Below are 17223 nucleotides of genomic sequence, written 5' to 3'. Positions count from 1 at the left end.
TTTTTTTTTTTTCCCCTCCACCTCCCAGCCTTTTCTACCCCAAAAAGGACCTGGCTGCTGAAGGATCCAAAGCTCAAATATTGGCTCGGTGGCCTCGGGCGAGCGGGAGCCCGGCTAGCTCAGTCGGTAGAGCATGAGACTCTTAATCTCAGGGTCGTGGGTTCGAGCCCCACGTTGGGCGCCAACTCCTTTTTCCCCCTTCATAACCTAAAATCTCATTCCTTCTTTATTTATTGTAATTTTTAAAAAATTATTATTATAATTATTAAATTATTGTTATTTTAAAATTATTATTCTTACCTCTTTTTTTCTTTTTTTTTTTTTCTTTCTTTTTTTTTTTTTTTTAAGTTGCCATTCCGGGTTTTGTGGTTTCGCTCTTCTTAAAGTCGTTCCTCGTTTTTGAAATTGTTGCTCCTTTTCTAAATCTTTTCTGATTTGCAAATTATTTTCTGCTTTGTAAATTATTGTTCCTGTTTTAAATATAATAATTAATTTTTTAATATTTTATATATAAATTTATATAATTATTTCTATATATTATATTATATTATATTATTTTATATTATTTTATATTATTTTATATTATATTATTTTATATTACATATTATATATATTATATTATATTATATATATTATACTATATATTATATAGTATTTATATATATTATATTATATTATTTATATAATTATTTTTATATATTATAATTTATATAATTATTTATAAATTTTAATAATTTAAATATTGTTCCTATTTTAAATATAATAATAATAATAATAGTGTTAGTGGTCATCATCATCGTTCCTTTAAAAATAATAATAATTATTATTATTATTATTACTGTTGTTGTTATTGTTGCATTATTATTTATTTTTATTTTTATTTTTATTATTTTTTTTATTATGTTTTTATTATTTTTATTTTTATTTTTATTTTTCTATTATTATTATGCCGGGTTTTCCTCTTTTCATTCTGTCAGACTGATTATTCCTTTCTTATTACCTTTAACGATCATTATTATTCTTTTTAATAATTACCCTTTATTAGTATTTGAAAAGCTCCCACAAAACAACAGAATAAAAAAATGAAATGAAATGAAATGAAATGAAATGAAATAAAATAAAATAAAATAAAATAAAGTTAAATTAAATTAAAAAAAAAAAAAAAAACCAAACGCCCCCCCAACAAAAACAGCCCAAAAAGCAACAAAATCTGATTTTTAAATCCTCGATTCGCTCCGTTTTGCCCCAAAATTTCTGCCGTCAGGATGGCCGAGTGGTCTAAGGCGCCAGACTCAAGGCTTTCTCCTTCCCTCGGGAATTCTGGTCTCCTCATGGAGGCGTGGGTTCAAATCCCACTCCTGACAAGGCGAATTTTTGGAGAAACTAAAAATAAAATTACCCCTTTCTCCTGCTGAGCTTTCCCTTTTTCAAATTATTGCTCTTTCATAAATTTTTTTTTTTTCCCCTTCATAATTTTTTTTTTCCCCGTTTTGAAACTGTAACTTCCTTTTTATATCATTATTCTCATTTTCAAAGCATCAATATCTCTCTAAAAATTATCTTCCCCTCTCTAAAGTTACTATTCCTTTTCCAATTATTATTCCTCTTTTTTTAAAGTATTCGTCCCCTTTTTTCAAATTATTATCCCGTTTATCAAATGATTGGGTTTTTTTTTTTCACATTTTCCCCCCCTTTTTGTTGCTGTTCTTTTTAAAAATCTCGCTCCCTTCTGAAATTTTTACTCCCTGTAAATAATCCTAACGCATCACCAACAATTAACCCCTCAACAATCGCCGTCATTTAATTTCAGTATTCAGCTGCAGTTATTTTAGTTATTTTAGCTAAACGCCTTTCATATAAACGTAATACAAAAAAAAAAAAAAAAAAAAGCGCCAAAATAGCATTATTGCTTTACTTATTGATTTATTGATTTACTTATTGATTTATTGATTTACTTATTGATTTATTGATTTACTTATTGCTTTATTTCTTGCTCAGGAGCAGAAGGCGCCGGGGCAGGCGGAAGGGGACGTCTCGCGGGAAGGGAGAGGCGCAAAAAGAGGAGAAAAGGGGTGGTTTTGGGAGGGGGTGAAATATGAATCGATTTAAAAAAAAAATAAAAAAATAGCGAAAATACAAAACAATTCCCTGACCGGGAATCGAACCCGGGCCGCGGCGGTGAGAGCGCCGAATCCTAACCACTAGACCACCAGGGAGCCGCGCTCTTAATTTTATCTCCCGAAATACGACCCAAATAAAGGGGTTTTTTTTTGGGTTGAATTCGCTGGAAAAAAGGTTTTTCGCGTGTTTTTTCTCCTTCTTTTCTTACCCTCCAAGCGATAAAACCTCTCCCAGCCCTCGAACCAGCATTTCCCTCAACCAGATGCGGATTTTTTTCCCTGCAGAAATGATGGAGAAAAGGGGAATTTTTCCACACCCCACACGTGTGGCGATCCCCAAAAATCGCTGCGAAAATCGGCTCAAAACAGCGAAAATCGGCCCAGAAACGGCAAAAATCGGCCCAAAAATGGAGAAAATCGGCCCAAAATGGAGCAAATTCCACCCAAAATGGACCAGGATTGACCCAAAGTGCTCTTGAAGAAGCCCTTGCAGCCCTCACAGCTGAGATCCTGGAGGGCTTCCCTGGAATTGGGAATTTTCAGGGAATTTGGCACAAAATCCCCAAAAATCGGCGCAGAAACAGCAAAAATCGGCCCAAAAACGGCGAAAATCGGCCCAAAATGGAGCAAAATCCACCCAAAATGGACCAGGATTGACCCAAAATCCACCTGGCAAAGCTCTCACAGCTGGGAACTCCAAAATGGTTTCCTGGAATTGGGAATTTGCAGGGAATCTGGGACAAAATCCCAAAAAATCGGCGCGAAAATCGGCCCAAAAACGGCCCGAAAATCGGCCCAAAAACGGCAAAAATCCGCCCAAAATGGAGCAAAATCCACCCCAAATGGACCAGGATTGACGCAAAGCGTGACGTGAGGGACCCACGCGAGGAGGGGGGGTCAGGGGCACAGCCTGAAGTGGCACCCCCTGCCCAGGCACAGCAGGGGCAGGAGCCGCTCGCCACCGAAGCGCGCCGGCGGGTAGGCGAACATCGGCGTCTGGCCGCGGCAATCGAAGAACGCCACTCGCCCGGCCTCGTAGTCCAGGTAGACCCCGACCACCTCGGGGGCTTCGGGCAGGGCGATGGGGACGCTGGGGGATGCCAGAGCCTGGCACTGGCTCCCGCACTGCCCCACGGCCCAGATCCCCACCTCGGGCTTGACGCTGACCCGGCCCTTCCTGGGCACGGATTCCTTGGCCACGCCGACGGCCCAGGCGGCTCCGTCGCCCACCTGCACCTCCCAGTAGTGGCGGCCAGAAGCGAATCCTTCCCGGCCCAGGACGCAGCGAGAGGAGTCGAAGCGCTTGGGGTGGTCGGGGACGACCCTCCGGGTGTCTCCCCACCGGACGCACTTCCCGTCCTCGGACAGGGCGAGCCGGGGATGGGCCGTGTCCGGATCCAGCGTCAGGCTGACTGCGGAGCGAGGGGACGGACGTCACGCAGCGAGAGATTTTGGGGTCGCGTTTGTCGCCCCCCGTCCCGGAGGCTCCCAGGGATGGTTTGATGACCGACCCCTCCCCCCCCCCCCAAAAAAAACGCGGGATTGGGAGAGAGAGGAAAAGCCAGCAAAGGGAATTTGGCTCGGGGTAAAAATGAGGATCCGGAGTGTGGGGGTTTTGTTGGTCGTGGCTTTCCTTTCTGAAGCTGCCGTGTGGAAATATCTGGGATTTTCGCCCTTTGAGGGGTGATTTTGGCACAGCGCCAATCCCCCTTCCCTGGCTCCCCCCGTACCTTGGAATTTCTTCAGCATCTCCTTGAGGGTGGCATTTTTCTCGGGCTGTCCTGTGGGTTCCTCTGCCAGCTCTGGTGAAACCTCCACCGCCTCCAGGGCACTCTGCTTCTCCAGCCTGGAAAGCAGGAGAAGGTTTTTCTCCACGGAAATATGGAATGGTGGGACTGGAGAGGCAGCTTGGGAAGACGTGGAAAGGCCCCTTCCAACCCAAACCATCCCAAGTTTCCACGATTTTATAATCCCATTCCTCTTGGGTTTTGGCATCTCCAGGAGGTTTTTTGGGAACTGCTCCTCATCAAGGAGCTCCTGGAGAACATTTGCTGCCCCAGCCACGGCTGAGGAGCCTCTGGATGGTGAAGATTTTCTTCCAGTGGAAACCAGGGAACAAAAGTGATTTCTTTTTATCCACTTTCCTCCTTCCAACCCCCCGCCAATCCAATCCAAAGGGGACATAAGCAGGTCTGCTAAAGGGTGGAGGATTCCCTTAGAACTGAACCCTCTTCGCTGTTGGCTCCCTGTTTTTGACAGGCTGAGAGGGAAGAAGCTCATCCCTCCAGGAGCAGGGAGGTTTTCACGGATCAGAGAGCAGCTGCAGCAGAGCTGGAGCAAACCTTCATTCCTCCCCCCCAGTACCTGACCCTGCTCTCCAGCATCCTAAGTGGACTTTCGTGGTGTCCCTGCTGTGTCCTGCATGTCCGTGCCACACAGGTCACGGGGTTGTTGGGGTTTTGGAGTCCACCAGCCGCGGGGTGACAAACAAGAGGAAGGTGAGGAAGCACAAACCTGCTCAGGATGTCTCTGCTGTCCTGCAGGGGAGAGACAGAGAGACGGATCAGAGCGGAGCCAGCCTGGGGTGAATAACCAGGGAGGGCTGTGGGGTGACCCTGGGGCGCTGCCCGGCCTCAGTGAGGGATTCTGGATCTGTGGGAAACCCAGGCGAGGTCGTGGCAGCCTGAATGAGCAGTTGGGTTATCGGCATCATCCTCCCTCCCAACATGGGCGTGACGGCTGCTGCTGAACGTCTCTGCTTAGTTGAATTTATGACTGCTTGAATGCTTGGGTGTTTAAATGTTTGGGCATTTGTCGATTTGGACATCCGAGTGTTGGAATTTTTTGCTATTTGATTATTTTAACTGTTGAACAGGAGGTGGGCTCGGATGGTGACTTTGGTGGCAACCTCCAGACCAGGGGAGCATCGGCGGTTTCCCGCTGCGGACGAGGGGAACCCGACCATTGCTGGGGGTCTTCAGCTGGGCAGTGATGGGCGAGCCGGGCCCTGGGGGTGACCCACGACATTCCAGTGGACAGCTGGGATGACTCTGTGCGCATTGAAGGGAATAATTCAGCGGGAGGGGGGGGAAAAAATGGGTTTTAAAAGAAGTTTTTATGTTTCCAGGTTGGACGGGGATTGGAGAAACACAACCCAGTGGAAGGTGTCCCTTCCTACCCAAACCATGACCCTGGGATTCTGTTTGGGATTGATTTGGTGGGTGGCCTGGCGGCACCACAGGTGGCAGAGGGTTTTTTTGAAGGTTTTTTTCCTGAGGTCTCACCTGCAGGAGCTCCCAGGGCGGCTGCTGGCACTTGTCCTCCAGCTCCTGGATCTGCTGATCCACAGAGGAGATCTGCTGCGAGAGCCTGCTGATGTTCTCCTCCTGCCTCTGTGCAATGTCCCGGTCCAGCTGGGCCAGCCGGCCCAGGAGGAGCCTCTCCTGCTCCTCCAGGAGCTCGTGCAGCTCCCTGGCCCGGGACCGGACCTTCTGCCGCTCCGCGTCCACCCGCTCCTGCAACGGGAACGGGCGTGAGGGGCTGCGCGAGGGCGTGGATTGAAGGGGGGGATTTGTCACCACCAGGAATTCTTGCAAAGCCTGGGGAGAACCGAGAGAAATTTGGGGTTTTTTTGGTTTTTTTTTGGGGGGGGGGTTTGTTTGTTTGTTTGTTTGTTTGTTTTGGTTTTTTTTGGGGGTTTTTTTGTTTTGTTTTGTTTTGTTTTGTTTTGTTTTTGTCGTTTCTAGGTGGGGATTGCTGGTAAAAGCATTTTCCCGTGGTCCGTAAACTTTGCACCCAAAAGACTCCAGACCTTTGGACAAGATGCAAAATAAACCCATAAACAGATTAGTCAGTGAGAGAGATCGGGGAAAGGGAAAACAAAGCAAAAAATATCCCTGTTTTCTGTCTATTAGTAGGGGGAATCTGGGAATTCCCCTCTTGTGAGCGCATGGAGGGACGGCCAAAGATCCAAAATAACCTGGTAAAATCCAGGTTTAGGTTGGATATACCAAAATTCACGGGGGGGGGGGGGTGGAAATTGTCCACCCGTGAGGGCGGTGACAGGCACAGGTAGGCCAGGTGTGCCCCTCCACATCCATCACCACGGCCGGAGGGACGAGGGAAGGGTCACTCACGAGCAAGCCCAGGCTTTTTCCTTCCTCTGCCGCTTTCAGCCCCAGCATCTTTTCTCTCCTGTCCTTGAGGATCTGCACGTGAGCCTGGAATTTCTCCTGAGCGGAGGGGAAAACACCGCGTCGGTGCCTTTCCCTCCATCCGCCGATGGGACTGGGGGCGGGCAGGGGGGTGGGGGTGGCCGTCACCCAACGGGACGCAGAGAACGGGTGGAAGGCGCAGAAATCCAGACCTTTGCAAGGGAAAACAACGCTCCCCTGGGCCTCCCTCCTCCTCCTCCTCCTCCCTCATCCTCAGGGACACCCGGCCACCTCCCACCTTGTGCTCCTGCGCCGCTTCCTCGATGGGGACGGCAGCGTGGAGCCGGTGGTCCGGGGACTGGCGGCACACGCGGCACACGGGGGTCCGGTCCTCCTCGCAGAAGAGCTTCAGAGCCTCGCCGTGCCTCTGGCAGAGCCGCTCCCCTGCCCCGGCTCGCCCCTTCAGGCTGAGGCGCTGCGCGATGCGGATGATCTTGGCCAGCTCCGGGTTGGGTCTCAGGCTCCGCTCCGGGGCCGTCTCCCGGCACCGCGGGCACGGGAAGCTCTGCCGGGAGCTCCGCCAGCAGCTCTCGATGCACGAGCGGCAGAAGTTGTGGCCGCAGTGGATGGACACGGGGTCCTGGAAGAGGCCGAGGCACAGCGAGCAGGAGGCTTCGGCGCGGAGGCTCCCGGCGGGGCCGCGCTCGGCCATGGCCGCGGCGCCGGGGCCGGGCCGGTTTCGCTTCCCCCGCGGCCGCGGCTGCTCCGCTTCCTGCAGGTGCCTCGGCCCCGAGCAGAAAGCGAGAGCGGAGCAGCTCCGCTGCAGAGATGAGCCGGGTTCGGCACTGGGTGTGGCGCTGGGCTGTTTGGCACCGGGGCTAATACCGGGCTTGGCACCGGGGTTAATACCGGGCTTGACACCGGGGCTAATACCGGGTTTGACACCGGGGTTAATACCGGGCTTGGCACCGGGGCTAAAACCGGGCTTGGCACCGGGGCTAAAACCGGGCTTGGCACCGGGGTTAATACCGGGCTTGGCACCGGGGCTAATACCGGGGTTAATACCGGGCTTGGCACCGGGGCTAATACCGGGCTTGGCACCGGGGTTAATACCGGGCTTGGCACCGGGGCTAATACCGGGCTGGGCACCGGGGTTAATACCGGGCTGGGCACCGGGGTTAATACCGGGCTGGGCACCGGGGCTAATACCGGGCTGGGCACCGGGGTTAATACCGGGCTGGGCACCGGGGCTAAAACCGGGCTTGACACCGGGGCTAATACCGGGTTTGACACCGGGGTTAGTACCGGGCTGGGCACCGGGGTTAATACCGGGCTTGACACCGGAGCTAATACCGGGCTGGGCACCGGGGTTAATACCGGGCTGGGCACCGGGGCTAATACCGGGCTGGGCACCGGGGTTAATACCGGGCTTGACACCGGGTTTGACACCGGACTGCAGCCGCAGCCCAGCCGGAGAGGGACAGAGAATCCCCCTTTCCCATCCGGCTCGCAGCGGGTTGGAAGGTGATTAAAAGGAAATTAAACGGAAATTAAACTTCATCATTTACGGGCTTGGTTGGAATCCACCTGCAGCTCCTCTTTCACTCCCTTCTCCCCCCAAAAAAAAACACCCAGGGAGAGCGAGAGGCTGCCCCAAGCTTCCCCTTGAGGTCTGAACCAGGAACCAGCCTGGTTTCACTGCTTTCAATTTATTTATTCTTAAATTTATTAACCGATAAATTCAATTTATATGTGTATTTATTGAGTCACTCCTAGTTGATTAATTGAAGGGCACGGCCATGGGGACGGAGCTTGGAGTAATTCTTGGCTCATCCTTTGCTGCCTCCCGATTATTCAGCATTCCTAAATTCCCGACTCCAACACCCCCACCCGTACGTGCAGCTACGAGCACCTTTATTCAAAAATACTTTTATTGCTCCTTTCACTTCTCCTTTTACACAGGAAATCGTTTCTCTCACGGGTCGGGGCTGAGCCGCTGACCGCAGAACTTCCTATTTTTAACTTTCCTTTTTTTTCCAAGAGCCCGCCCTGGACCCCCAGCGTGAACTCCGGAGCCCTTCATGGGCAGAAGCCACCGGCACCGAAGTGATGCTCTTTTTTTTTTCTTTTTTTTTTCTTTTTTTTTTTTTCTTTTTTTTTTTTTTTTTTTTTTTTTTTTTTTTTAGGAAATCGGTCAAAACTCATCCGCTGTTAATTCTCTACAGGAGCATTTTGAGGTTCAGGGTTTTCCGGTGCTCGGAACATTCAGACTGAAACCTGGTGGGCGGCTTCGTGCTCAAAACACCTTTTTTTTTCTTTTTTCTTTTTTTCTTTTTTTCTTTTTTTTTTCTTTTTTTTTTTTTTTTTTTTTTTTTTTTTTTTTTTTTTTGGGTTAATCTGGGGCTAAGTTTGATTTTTCGGGGGGTGAGATGTGCGAAGAGTTGGGACGGATCAGGACCCCCTTTCCAAGCGAATTCCCTCCTTGATTCTTGATTATCCACGTGTAATCACTGTGAATTCTCGCCGGCCGTGGGCTCAAAAGGGAGCTGGAGGCTCGGGTTTGACAGACAAGGAGAGATTTGTTCAGTGCCAGAGGGAAAGAAAATCAGTAATCCAAGGTTTCCTGCAGGATTTTGCTCAATTGCTTCGAGGCGCAGGTAGATCCAGGGCTGGGAGCAGCCTGCCTCCTTTTCTCACCGTTTCAGGTGAAAAAAAAACCAAAAAAACTCAATAAAAATCTCTTTAAATCTGAATTTAAATTTAAAAATAATCCAAGGACAAGGGACGGGAGGTTCCAGCCCTTTTTGCTCGGAGCTGGGACCACCGGGGGTCGCATCCATCAGAGCCCGGGGAAATCCCCGGCCGAGATTTGGGGGAATTGGTCCTAATTTGCGATGCGCGGGGTGGGAGCGGGCTCCCATTCCCACCCCCCTTCCATGCGGTCTCACCCTCGGGGCTCCTCACGCGGCTGCGGATCCCAGGAATTCCACGCGGAGCGGGGGTTTTGGGGCCCGGTCGGGAGGATTTTGGCCACTGCCCGCCCCTCCCTCCTCAGCCCCGCCGGGCTCCGCGCCCGCGGAGCGGGGGAGGGGGGGCAGGAAGGCACCGCCTTCCGCGGTGCGGGGAGAAAATGAAAGCGGCGGCTCCCGCACCGCCGGGGGACCCCATGGACGCGCCGAGCGCTCGGGACGCGCTGCCGGGCGAGGCCTCCTGCCCCATCTGCCTGGAATATTTCCGGGACCCCGTGTCCATCCACTGCGGCCACCACTTCTGCCGCTCGTGCATCGAGCGCTGCTGGGAGTGGCCCACGGCGGGGTTCGCTTGCCCGCGGTGCCGGGACACGGCCCCGGAGCGGAGCCTCCGCCCGAGCCGGGAGCTGGCGAGGGTGCTGGAGATCGCCCGGCGGCTGAGCCGAGGGGAAGCCCTGGGGATCGGGGACGGCGAGGAGGAGGAGGATGAGGAAGGATGCCAGAGGCACCGGGAGCCCCTGGAGGTTTTCTGCAAGGAGGACGGAGCTCTGCTGTGCGCGATCTGCCGCGAGTCCCGCGCGCACCGCGCCCACACCGTGCTCCCGGTGCCGGAGGCTGTCCGGGAATACAAGGTAAAGGGAAGAGTTTCCACCCAGGAGCTGGGCCGGCTCCGCCGCGGTGGAAATGTCCCCCCGGGTTTGCACCCCCTCTGCAGTTTAAGGGGACAGGACACGCTCCGGTGCTTCTGCTCTCTCTGTTCTCCTCCGAGCCTGGAAGGATCGGGGTCTTCATCCTCCTCCCCTGCTGCGGAATTCCAGCCTCTGTCCAGCTCCAGCGGCCTGCCAATCCCTAAAATCGGCAGGAACGCGGACAATAAGAGCGGGATTGTTTTCCTGGACCGGGAGGAGAAAGGGAGTTGCCCGCACTCCAACCCCCACCCCTGCCCGGAGTGTGGTTTTGAAGCTGTCCCAATGTCCGGAGAAACGGGGTCTTTTATTTTTCGTCCCCTCAGGAACAAATCCAGGCTCGGCTGCAAACCCTGAAGGACGGCAGAGACAAACTCCTGGAGTTCCGGGAGGCTGAAATGAGGAGAAACTGGGAGTGTTTGGTAAACGCTTTGGAGCAGGGGGGTGGGGGAGTGGGTGTCTCCCGATGGATTTAGAGGGGGGGACGTCGTCCCTGGGGCTGGGGTCCCTCTCCAGGGAGGGGCTTTGACTCCCCCTTCCCACCCAGCTCCGCTCCCCGTGTGTCCCACCCCGCAGGACAAGACCGAAGCCGAGCGGCAGCGGATTCTGTCCCAGTTCCAGGGGCTGCGCCTCTCCCTGGAGGAGCTTTCCCGTCACCTCCTGGCCCGGCTGGGGGACCTGGAGAGCGACATCGGGAGGGTGCAGGAGGAAAACGTGACCAACCTGACGAAGGAGATCTCCCGGCTGGACACCCGCGTCCAGGAGCTGGAGGAGAAGTGCCAGCGGCCAGCCAGGACCTTCCTGCAGGTGACGAGGGGCAAGGAGATGGAACCCCCCACCCTGGGACCGGCGGGGTTTGGAGCAACCCAGTGCCGTGGGATCAGGGCAGGGGGCGGAACGAGGTGGTCTCCGGGGGTCCCTTCAACCCAAACCATTCTGCGGTGGGGCCGCGTCCCGCCCCAGACCCCAATCCGGTGCCTCAGCGGTTTTCCCGCTGGGCCTAGAAGATCTCTTCCAGTGTAAGTGCTTCCACCATTCTGAGTGGTTCACCAAGTCCCTTCTCTCCCTTCCAGGACATCAACGGCACCTTGAGCAGGTACGGACGGCGCTTCCCGAGCTCCTCCTCCCGCCCCGGGCTGGGATTGGGGGTTGGATCCTGTGTTCGGCCTCATTTCGAGACCAAAGTATTTGGTTTTGTGGCCAAATCCCTGACGAAGGGGTCTGAGCCCATCCCTGAAGGCTCCTCCGTGGGTGTGCACAGGGAATTCCTTGGGCTCCCCCCGGCGTGGATCCTCAACCTCTTCCTTCCGTCCTTCTCCAGCCTCGGAAATGAAAACCTCCAGCTGCCCCCGTCGCCTCTCCCAGAGCTGGAGGAGAAAATTCAAAACTTCAGGGAGGAAAACGTTCTCCTGGAGGAGACACTGAGGAGCTTCCAAGGTATTGGAACAGGCTGGGGGACGACGCGATGAATTTCATTGATTTTATTACACATTAAAATTGTGTTTATTATATGTTTATCACATAATTATTACGTATACGCGCAACCATAAATTTTGTTTACTTAGAGCGTGTGCTGTACCTTATTGCAGCTATTTTAACTGCAGTTAGCGTTTGGTTGCAATCCTGTTCCGTTCGTCATTCCCTCACATTCCCGTTCCCGCTTATCCCTGCATTTTATACCAGTCCATGCCTCCCTTTCTTCCCTTTTTTTTTTTTTTTTTTCAGACATCCTGGTGTTCGAGCTGCCGGAGAAAAGTGAGTCCCGGGGTGGGGGGGATGAGGGGTGGGCCACGAGCTGGCGGGAGGCGCCGAACGCAGGGTGGGAAATGAGGGGGGAAAAGCCCCCGCGGGGAGGAGGGAAGGCAGGATGCGCACCGGGATCCCCTCTGGCACAGTGACGGTGACGCTGGACCCCAGCACGGCCCACCCCCAGCTGCTCGTGACCCCCGACGGGACCAGCGTCAGCTGGGAAAGCTCCCGGGACCCTCCCGAGGACGGACCCGCGCCGGGAACCGGACCCGGCACCGACCCCTCCGTGCTGGGCCGCGAGGGCGTCGCGACCGGGAGGCGCTGCTGGGACGTGCAGGTGGCCCCCGCGGGGTCCTGGGCCCTGGGGGTGGCCAGGGAGACCCCCGGGAGCGGGGGAGAGACCCCCGGGAGCGCCGAGTGGGAGCTCTGGTCCATGGGGCTCTGCCAGGGTCAGTTCTGGGCTCTCACGTCCCTGGAGCGCATCCCGCTGTTCGCCAGCCGGGCGCCCAGCAGGGTGCGGGTGGCCCTGGACTACGAGAGGGGCCAGGTGGCTTTTTTTGATGCTGATAAGAAGAGCCTGATCTTCGCCTTCCCAGCGGCCTCGTTCAAGGGGCAGAGCGTGCACCCCTGGTTCCTGGTGTGGGGCGAGGGCTCCCGGATCACCCTGTGCCCCTGAGCCACCCCAAATCCCCGAGGTTTTTCACCATTCCCGGCTCTTCCAGGGACTTCCAGCGTCTGCTGAAGCCCCTTTCCACTCCCAGCGATGCTGACCATCCCTCGGGGTCGCTGTCCCGAGTTGTCACCCCCCAAATCTGGCGGCTGAAAACGGAGCCACGTCTGCCCCACCCCGTCCTGCACCACCCCAATCCCTTTCCTCTCCTCTCCTCTGGCTTTGGATGAAGTAAAAACACAACATTTACGTGTTTTAACTTCTTCTCTGTTTGGTGTTTGCTGCTCCTGGGTGTGGGGATCAAGCTGGGATTTTGTTTAATTAAGCCCCATTCCTGGTGTTTGCAGCCTGGAAGAGCCACAAGCTCCGTGCAGGTGGCCCAGGGGCTGCCCCGGCCCTTCTCCCTGGAAGCCACGAGCCACTGCCGGCAGTCAGGAAGGACACCGAGGGGGAAATCACGCCTTTTTTTTATTATTAATAACGATGTAAATCACAGAAGCCACAGACCTGGTCACCACGGGGACCTTTTTCAGAGAGAAAACGGCAACTCCACCCATTGGAGGTTGGGGAAAAGGCTAAAAAAAAAAAAAAAGTAATTCGGAGCCCTTGGTTTGGAGGTGACCAGCTCAGATGGGATTATGTCCAGCCAGTCAGGCAAGCCTCGGGCAAATTTGCCTTTCCATCCTGATTTCTCCCGTTTTCCCACTGTTTCCCGTTTCTCTGCCCCACGGTCCCTTGTCCACAGCTCCTTCCCTCTCTTTTGCCTCGCTTTTTTTTATCCCGAGTTTCTCCCTTCTCCCGGCGGAGAAGGAAGCACAAACCCAACCCAGGGGCTGTGGAAAGCGGGGGGGGACGCTTTTTCCCCCCTCAGGGACAGAGCCGGAGCTGGGACCTGGCCCCCACCACCCAGAGCCAGGGCCGGACCCTCTCTCCGGCGAAGGACACGCGGGAAAAGACGAAGAGGAGCCCCCCGTCCTCGGCGTCGAAAAACGCCACGGTCCCCCCGCCGCAGTCCAGGTGGACGCTGACCCTGCGGGGCAACCACCGCAGGGCCACCAGGGTCACCTTGCGGGTGGTCAGCGCCCGGATCTGCCCCCCCCACTTCTCCAGCCCCCAGATGCCGCCCTGGGGGCCGAGGCTGAGCCGCCCCTTCCTCCGCACCGATTCCCTGGCCACCCCCACGGCCCAGTCGCCGCCGTCGCCCACGTCCACGTCCCAGCAGTGCCGCCCGGCCGCGAAGCCCTGGTGGCCCAGCACGAAGGGCCAGTAGTCAAAGCGCTCGGGGTTGTCCGGGAGCTGGCGGCCCGCGGCTCCGCGCCGCACGCTCTTCCCGTCCTCGGAGAGCACGAGGTCGGCGTGAGCCGTGTCGGGGTCCAGGGTGACGCTGGCTGCGGGGGACAGAGCTGGGCGTGAGGACCTTGGCGAACATCCCCAAGGGTGGCGAAAGCCCTCCTAGCCCGGGCGATCCCCGAGCTAGCCAAGCTGGGAGAGCCGCACGGGGACGACCCCGAGAGTCGCCCCTGGATTTTTATGGGAGGTGCCGTCCCTGAAGCAGAAAAAGATGGGTTTCGCCCCAGGAAATCTGAAGAAAAACCACAGCGAGAGCGGTACAGAAATCCCGAAAAAATTAAAATTAACACCGAGGGGAGAGAGGGAAGAGGTGACGTGTGGGAGGAACACGAGCAGAGTCTGCAGCAGCCACGGGACAAAACCTGGCTGGTGGGGCTGAAATAAATAAAATTCATTAAAATCTCCTTGGTTCAGCCTGATTTTCAAACTATCTCTTTTTCTTTTTGTTTTGTTTTGTTTTGTTTGGGTTGTTTTTTTTTTTTTTTAATTTGTTTTTTTTTTTTGTTTTGTTTTTCTCCATACCAGGGAAAGCCCTTTTCCCCTTCCTCTCCTCCATCCTCCATCTCAAGATTCTCCCTGCAATGTTTCTATTCCCAATTTATACCCGGCATGGGAGAAGGGAAGCTCAGCTCTCCCAGCTCTCCCAAAATATGACTTAAATCTATTTTTGTTCTCCTTCTGGGTACCTTGGAGCTTCCTCAGGGTTTCCTTCAGGGCACTGCTCCTCCACGAGAAGTGATAAACTCGCTCTTCCGGCCCCGGAGCCGCATCCAGGGGCAGCTGGAAAGTCACTTTCCCACATCTAGAATAAAAAATAAACAAAAAACCCAAACCAAACCAAACCAAACCAACAAAAAAAAAAAAAAAAAAAAAAAAAAAAAAAAAAAAAAAAAAAAAAAAAAAAAAACAAAAGCCTCCCCTCACATTTCTCAGAACAACCTGAGAGCTTTCAGGAGCCACCAGAAATGAGGAATGGTGCTGCGGAAATGTTGGGGTTTAATTTCCCCCCCCTTTCCCCTTGGAAATCCTGGAGATCAAAGGCCAAATTTCCCTTGTTGGATTTATTTCTTTTTTTTTTTTTTTTTTTCCTAAATATCTTTTTTTTTTTTTTTTTTTATGAGCAAGGAAGGAATTTTTGAGGAGGACTGAGCGAAGAGCCAAGACTTTAAATTATTTTGAGATTTTTGAGACCAAATCCCCGTGGGTCAGCACATCCCAAAAGCGGCCAAGGACCCAAAGGAGCCGAGTTCAGAGTTCCCTCCTCCTTTCCTCTTGGGAAAACTCACGGAAAAAGATTTTTTTTTTTTTTTTCAGGGAGGCCACAAACCTGCTGATGGAGCTTTTCACCTCCTGGGGGAAGAGAGAAAGGAAAGGCAGCTCGGCGTGAATTATTCGGGAATATAGGGAACCACCAGCCCTCCCACGGGGATTTAATTCCATTTTCCCCACCTCTACAGGCCCCCCTCCCTCTGATTTTCCCTCAGAAGAGCAGAATTCCCTCACCAGCTGCTGGTTTTTCTCTTCCTGCCCCTGTGCCGGGCTGTCCTGGTGGGAAATCTCCGGGTTTTTTTTCGCCTGCCTCTTCTCCAGCTCATTTTTCAGGTCTTCCAGCTGTGGGAGCGAGGGGAGCTCAGGATGCCCCTGGAATCTGCAAGCCTCGAATCCAAGCGGGGCTTTTAAAATGACAAACTAAGGAAAAGCGGGGTGGGAAATACCCCGAGGGACTCATGGAAAGGCATTTCCCAGGGGAGAACACCTCTGGATTCAAACCCCGACTCAAATCCCCGCAGCTCCCTGCCCAAATTGGGTCAAATTCTGCCCAAATCCACGCGGTAACGGCCTCTTCCCTGCCAAAGGAACGTTCCCGAGGTCGGTGTGTCCCTTAAATGTCCCCAAAATTCAGCAGGTGGCACCTACCAGGTCCTCCAGGGCGGCTGTCCTTCCTCGGACTCCTCCTCTCCTGGCTCAGGAAGCCGAATCCCCGCTGGAATTCCTTCCCAAGGGATCCAGGCCCTGCCGGGTTTATCCCTCCGACGGGGCTGGATCCTTCCTCTGCTTCTCCTTCCCTGTCCCGGGTGAATCCGTGGCACGGCTGGGCTGAGCCTGCTCTTCAGGTCTCCCCCCCGCCACCTCTCCCGGTTTTTCCTCATCACAATTCCAGGATTTTATCCCTCGAGCTGCTCCACCCCGCTCCTTTTTGCATCAAAGCCATCCACCTCTCCCCCCCAAAAAAAAACCCAAAAAAACCCTGGAGACACGGGATGTCCAGGTTCCCAGGTGGGCGAGGAGCTGCCAGGGGCTTGGCAGGGACCACAAATGGGGCAAATCCGAGGAAAAAAAAGAGGGAAAAGCACAACCAGAACCTTGAGGGCGTCGGCACAGGGAGACAAATTGGGGCCCGGGACACAAATTGGGGTTCAGGACACAAATTGGGGCCCGGGACACAAATTGGGGTCCAGGACAGAAATTGGGGTCCAGGACACAAATTGGGGTCCAGGACACAAATTGGGGTCAAGGACACAAATTGGGGTCCGGGACACAAATTGGGGTCCAGGACTCAAATTGGGGTCCAGGACAGAAATTGGGGTCCAAGACACAAATTGGGGTCTGGGACACAAATTGGGGTCCGGGACACAAATTGGGGTCCGAGACAGAAATTGGAGCCCGGGACACAAATTGGGGCCCGGGAAACAAATTGGGGTCCGGGACAGAAATTGGGACCCGGGACACAAATTGGGGTCTAGGACAGAAATTGGGGTCCGGGACAGAAATTGGGACCCGGGACACAAATTGGGGTCCAGGACACCCTTTCACCTCCATCCCTGTGGCCAAGTCCGGCCTCTGAACTCACCGGGAAACTTCTCCAGGGGAATTTTTCACCCTCTGCTCCTCCACGGAGCTCCGTGGATAAATTCATATTTATTTTTATGGAACTTTTAGCGGCAGGATTTTTTGCCACCCAGCTGGGGGGGTCACAGAGGTGCAAATCCCAATTCCAGCGCACGTTTCCCACCGGGAAGAGCCAGGGAGGAGTCGCCGGCTGTGGGAACGGCAGGACCGGCAGCGAACACCCCAAAAACGCCGCCGGGAAAGTTTCGGCTGAAGGGAAGAGGGCGGACCCCGGTGAAACAGCGGCGGAGCCTCGGGCTCGGCTCCTTCGCCTTGAAATGGGGAATCAGGCGGGGAGAGGAGTCGGCAGAGCCTGGAAAACCAGCCCGGGTGGGAAACGCTTTGCATCGCTCCGGAGACAAGGGATTCCCTGGGTGGAGATCAGAGACGCAGGGAGGGACCCTGCGGGAGCCGGGGAACAGGGATCGCCGCCCCGAGGAGCGCTCCCGGGACGCGGCCGGGAGCTGTCCCCGCGAGGGTCCCGGTGCGACCCGTGGGGATGGGCAGGGGGGCTCCGTCACGGGGGTCTCCACTCATCCCGCCCCTGTTATTCCGGGCCCAGCGTCGCTCCCGGTTCCTCTTCTCGGTTCCGGAATTAACAACGGGGCTGTTTCGCTGCCGCCGCTTCCTCTTTTG

At 53.9% G+C, this 17223-nt stretch overlaps 3 protein-coding genes and 3 non-coding genes across 6 annotated transcripts; 3 read left to right on the top strand and 3 right to left on the bottom strand.

The window, feature by feature from the left end:
• Positions 1 to 108: 108 nt before the first annotated feature.
• On the top strand, positions 109 to 181 carry TRNAK-CUU (transfer RNA lysine (anticodon CUU)). The gene has a single exon. It is a non-coding gene; the product is annotated as a tRNA-Lys (tRNA).
• Positions 182 to 1259: 1078 nt separating this feature from the next.
• On the top strand, positions 1260 to 1364 carry TRNAL-CAA (transfer RNA leucine (anticodon CAA)). Its single transcript has 2 exons — positions 1260 to 1297; positions 1319 to 1364. It is a non-coding gene; the product is annotated as a tRNA-Leu (tRNA).
• Positions 1365 to 2144: 780 nt separating this feature from the next.
• Positions 2145 to 2216, bottom strand: TRNAE-CUC (transfer RNA glutamic acid (anticodon CUC)). Its single transcript has one exon. It is a non-coding gene; the product is annotated as a tRNA-Glu (tRNA).
• An 801-nt stretch (positions 2217 to 3017) lies between these two features.
• Positions 3018 to 6986, bottom strand: LOC128801742 (E3 ubiquitin-protein ligase TRIM39-like). Its single transcript, XM_053967829.1, has 6 exons — positions 6573 to 6986; positions 6257 to 6352; positions 5405 to 5635; positions 4635 to 4657; positions 3851 to 3966; positions 3018 to 3532 (listed from the first exon to the last, which is right to left on the bottom strand). The coding sequence occupies exons 1-6, from the start codon at positions 6984 to 6986 to the stop codon at positions 3018 to 3020; spliced, it is 1395 nt and encodes a 464-aa protein (XP_053823804.1).
• A 2454-nt stretch (positions 6987 to 9440) lies between these two features.
• Positions 9441 to 12777, top strand: LOC128801736 (E3 ubiquitin-protein ligase TRIM7-like). The gene is made up of 7 exons (XM_053967820.1): positions 9441 to 9875; positions 10256 to 10351; positions 10506 to 10736; positions 11003 to 11025; positions 11251 to 11366; positions 11655 to 11684; positions 11825 to 12777. The coding sequence occupies exons 1-7, from the start codon at positions 9441 to 9443 to the stop codon at positions 12352 to 12354; spliced, it is 1461 nt and encodes a 486-aa protein (XP_053823795.1). The 3' UTR covers positions 12355 to 12777.
• A 22-nt stretch (positions 12778 to 12799) lies between these two features.
• Positions 12800 to 16518, bottom strand: LOC128801706 (E3 ubiquitin-protein ligase TRIM39-like). The gene is made up of 5 exons (XM_053967743.1): positions 16513 to 16518; positions 15202 to 15387; positions 15026 to 15048; positions 14385 to 14500; positions 12800 to 13736 (listed from the first exon to the last, which is right to left on the bottom strand). The coding sequence occupies exons 1-5, from the start codon at positions 16516 to 16518 to the stop codon at positions 13216 to 13218; spliced, it is 852 nt and encodes a 283-aa protein (XP_053823718.1). The 3' UTR covers positions 12800 to 13215.
• Positions 16519 to 17223: the final 705 nt, after the last annotated feature.

This window comes from Vidua chalybeata, chromosome 31 (genome assembly GCF_026979565.1).
Source record: "Vidua chalybeata isolate OUT-0048 chromosome 31, bVidCha1 merged haplotype, whole genome shotgun sequence".
Lineage (NCBI taxonomy): Eukaryota > Metazoa > Chordata > Aves > Passeriformes > Viduidae > Vidua > Vidua chalybeata.
The sequence above is the reverse complement of the archived record's forward strand: the minus strand, read 5'-3'. Positions and strand labels throughout refer to the sequence as shown.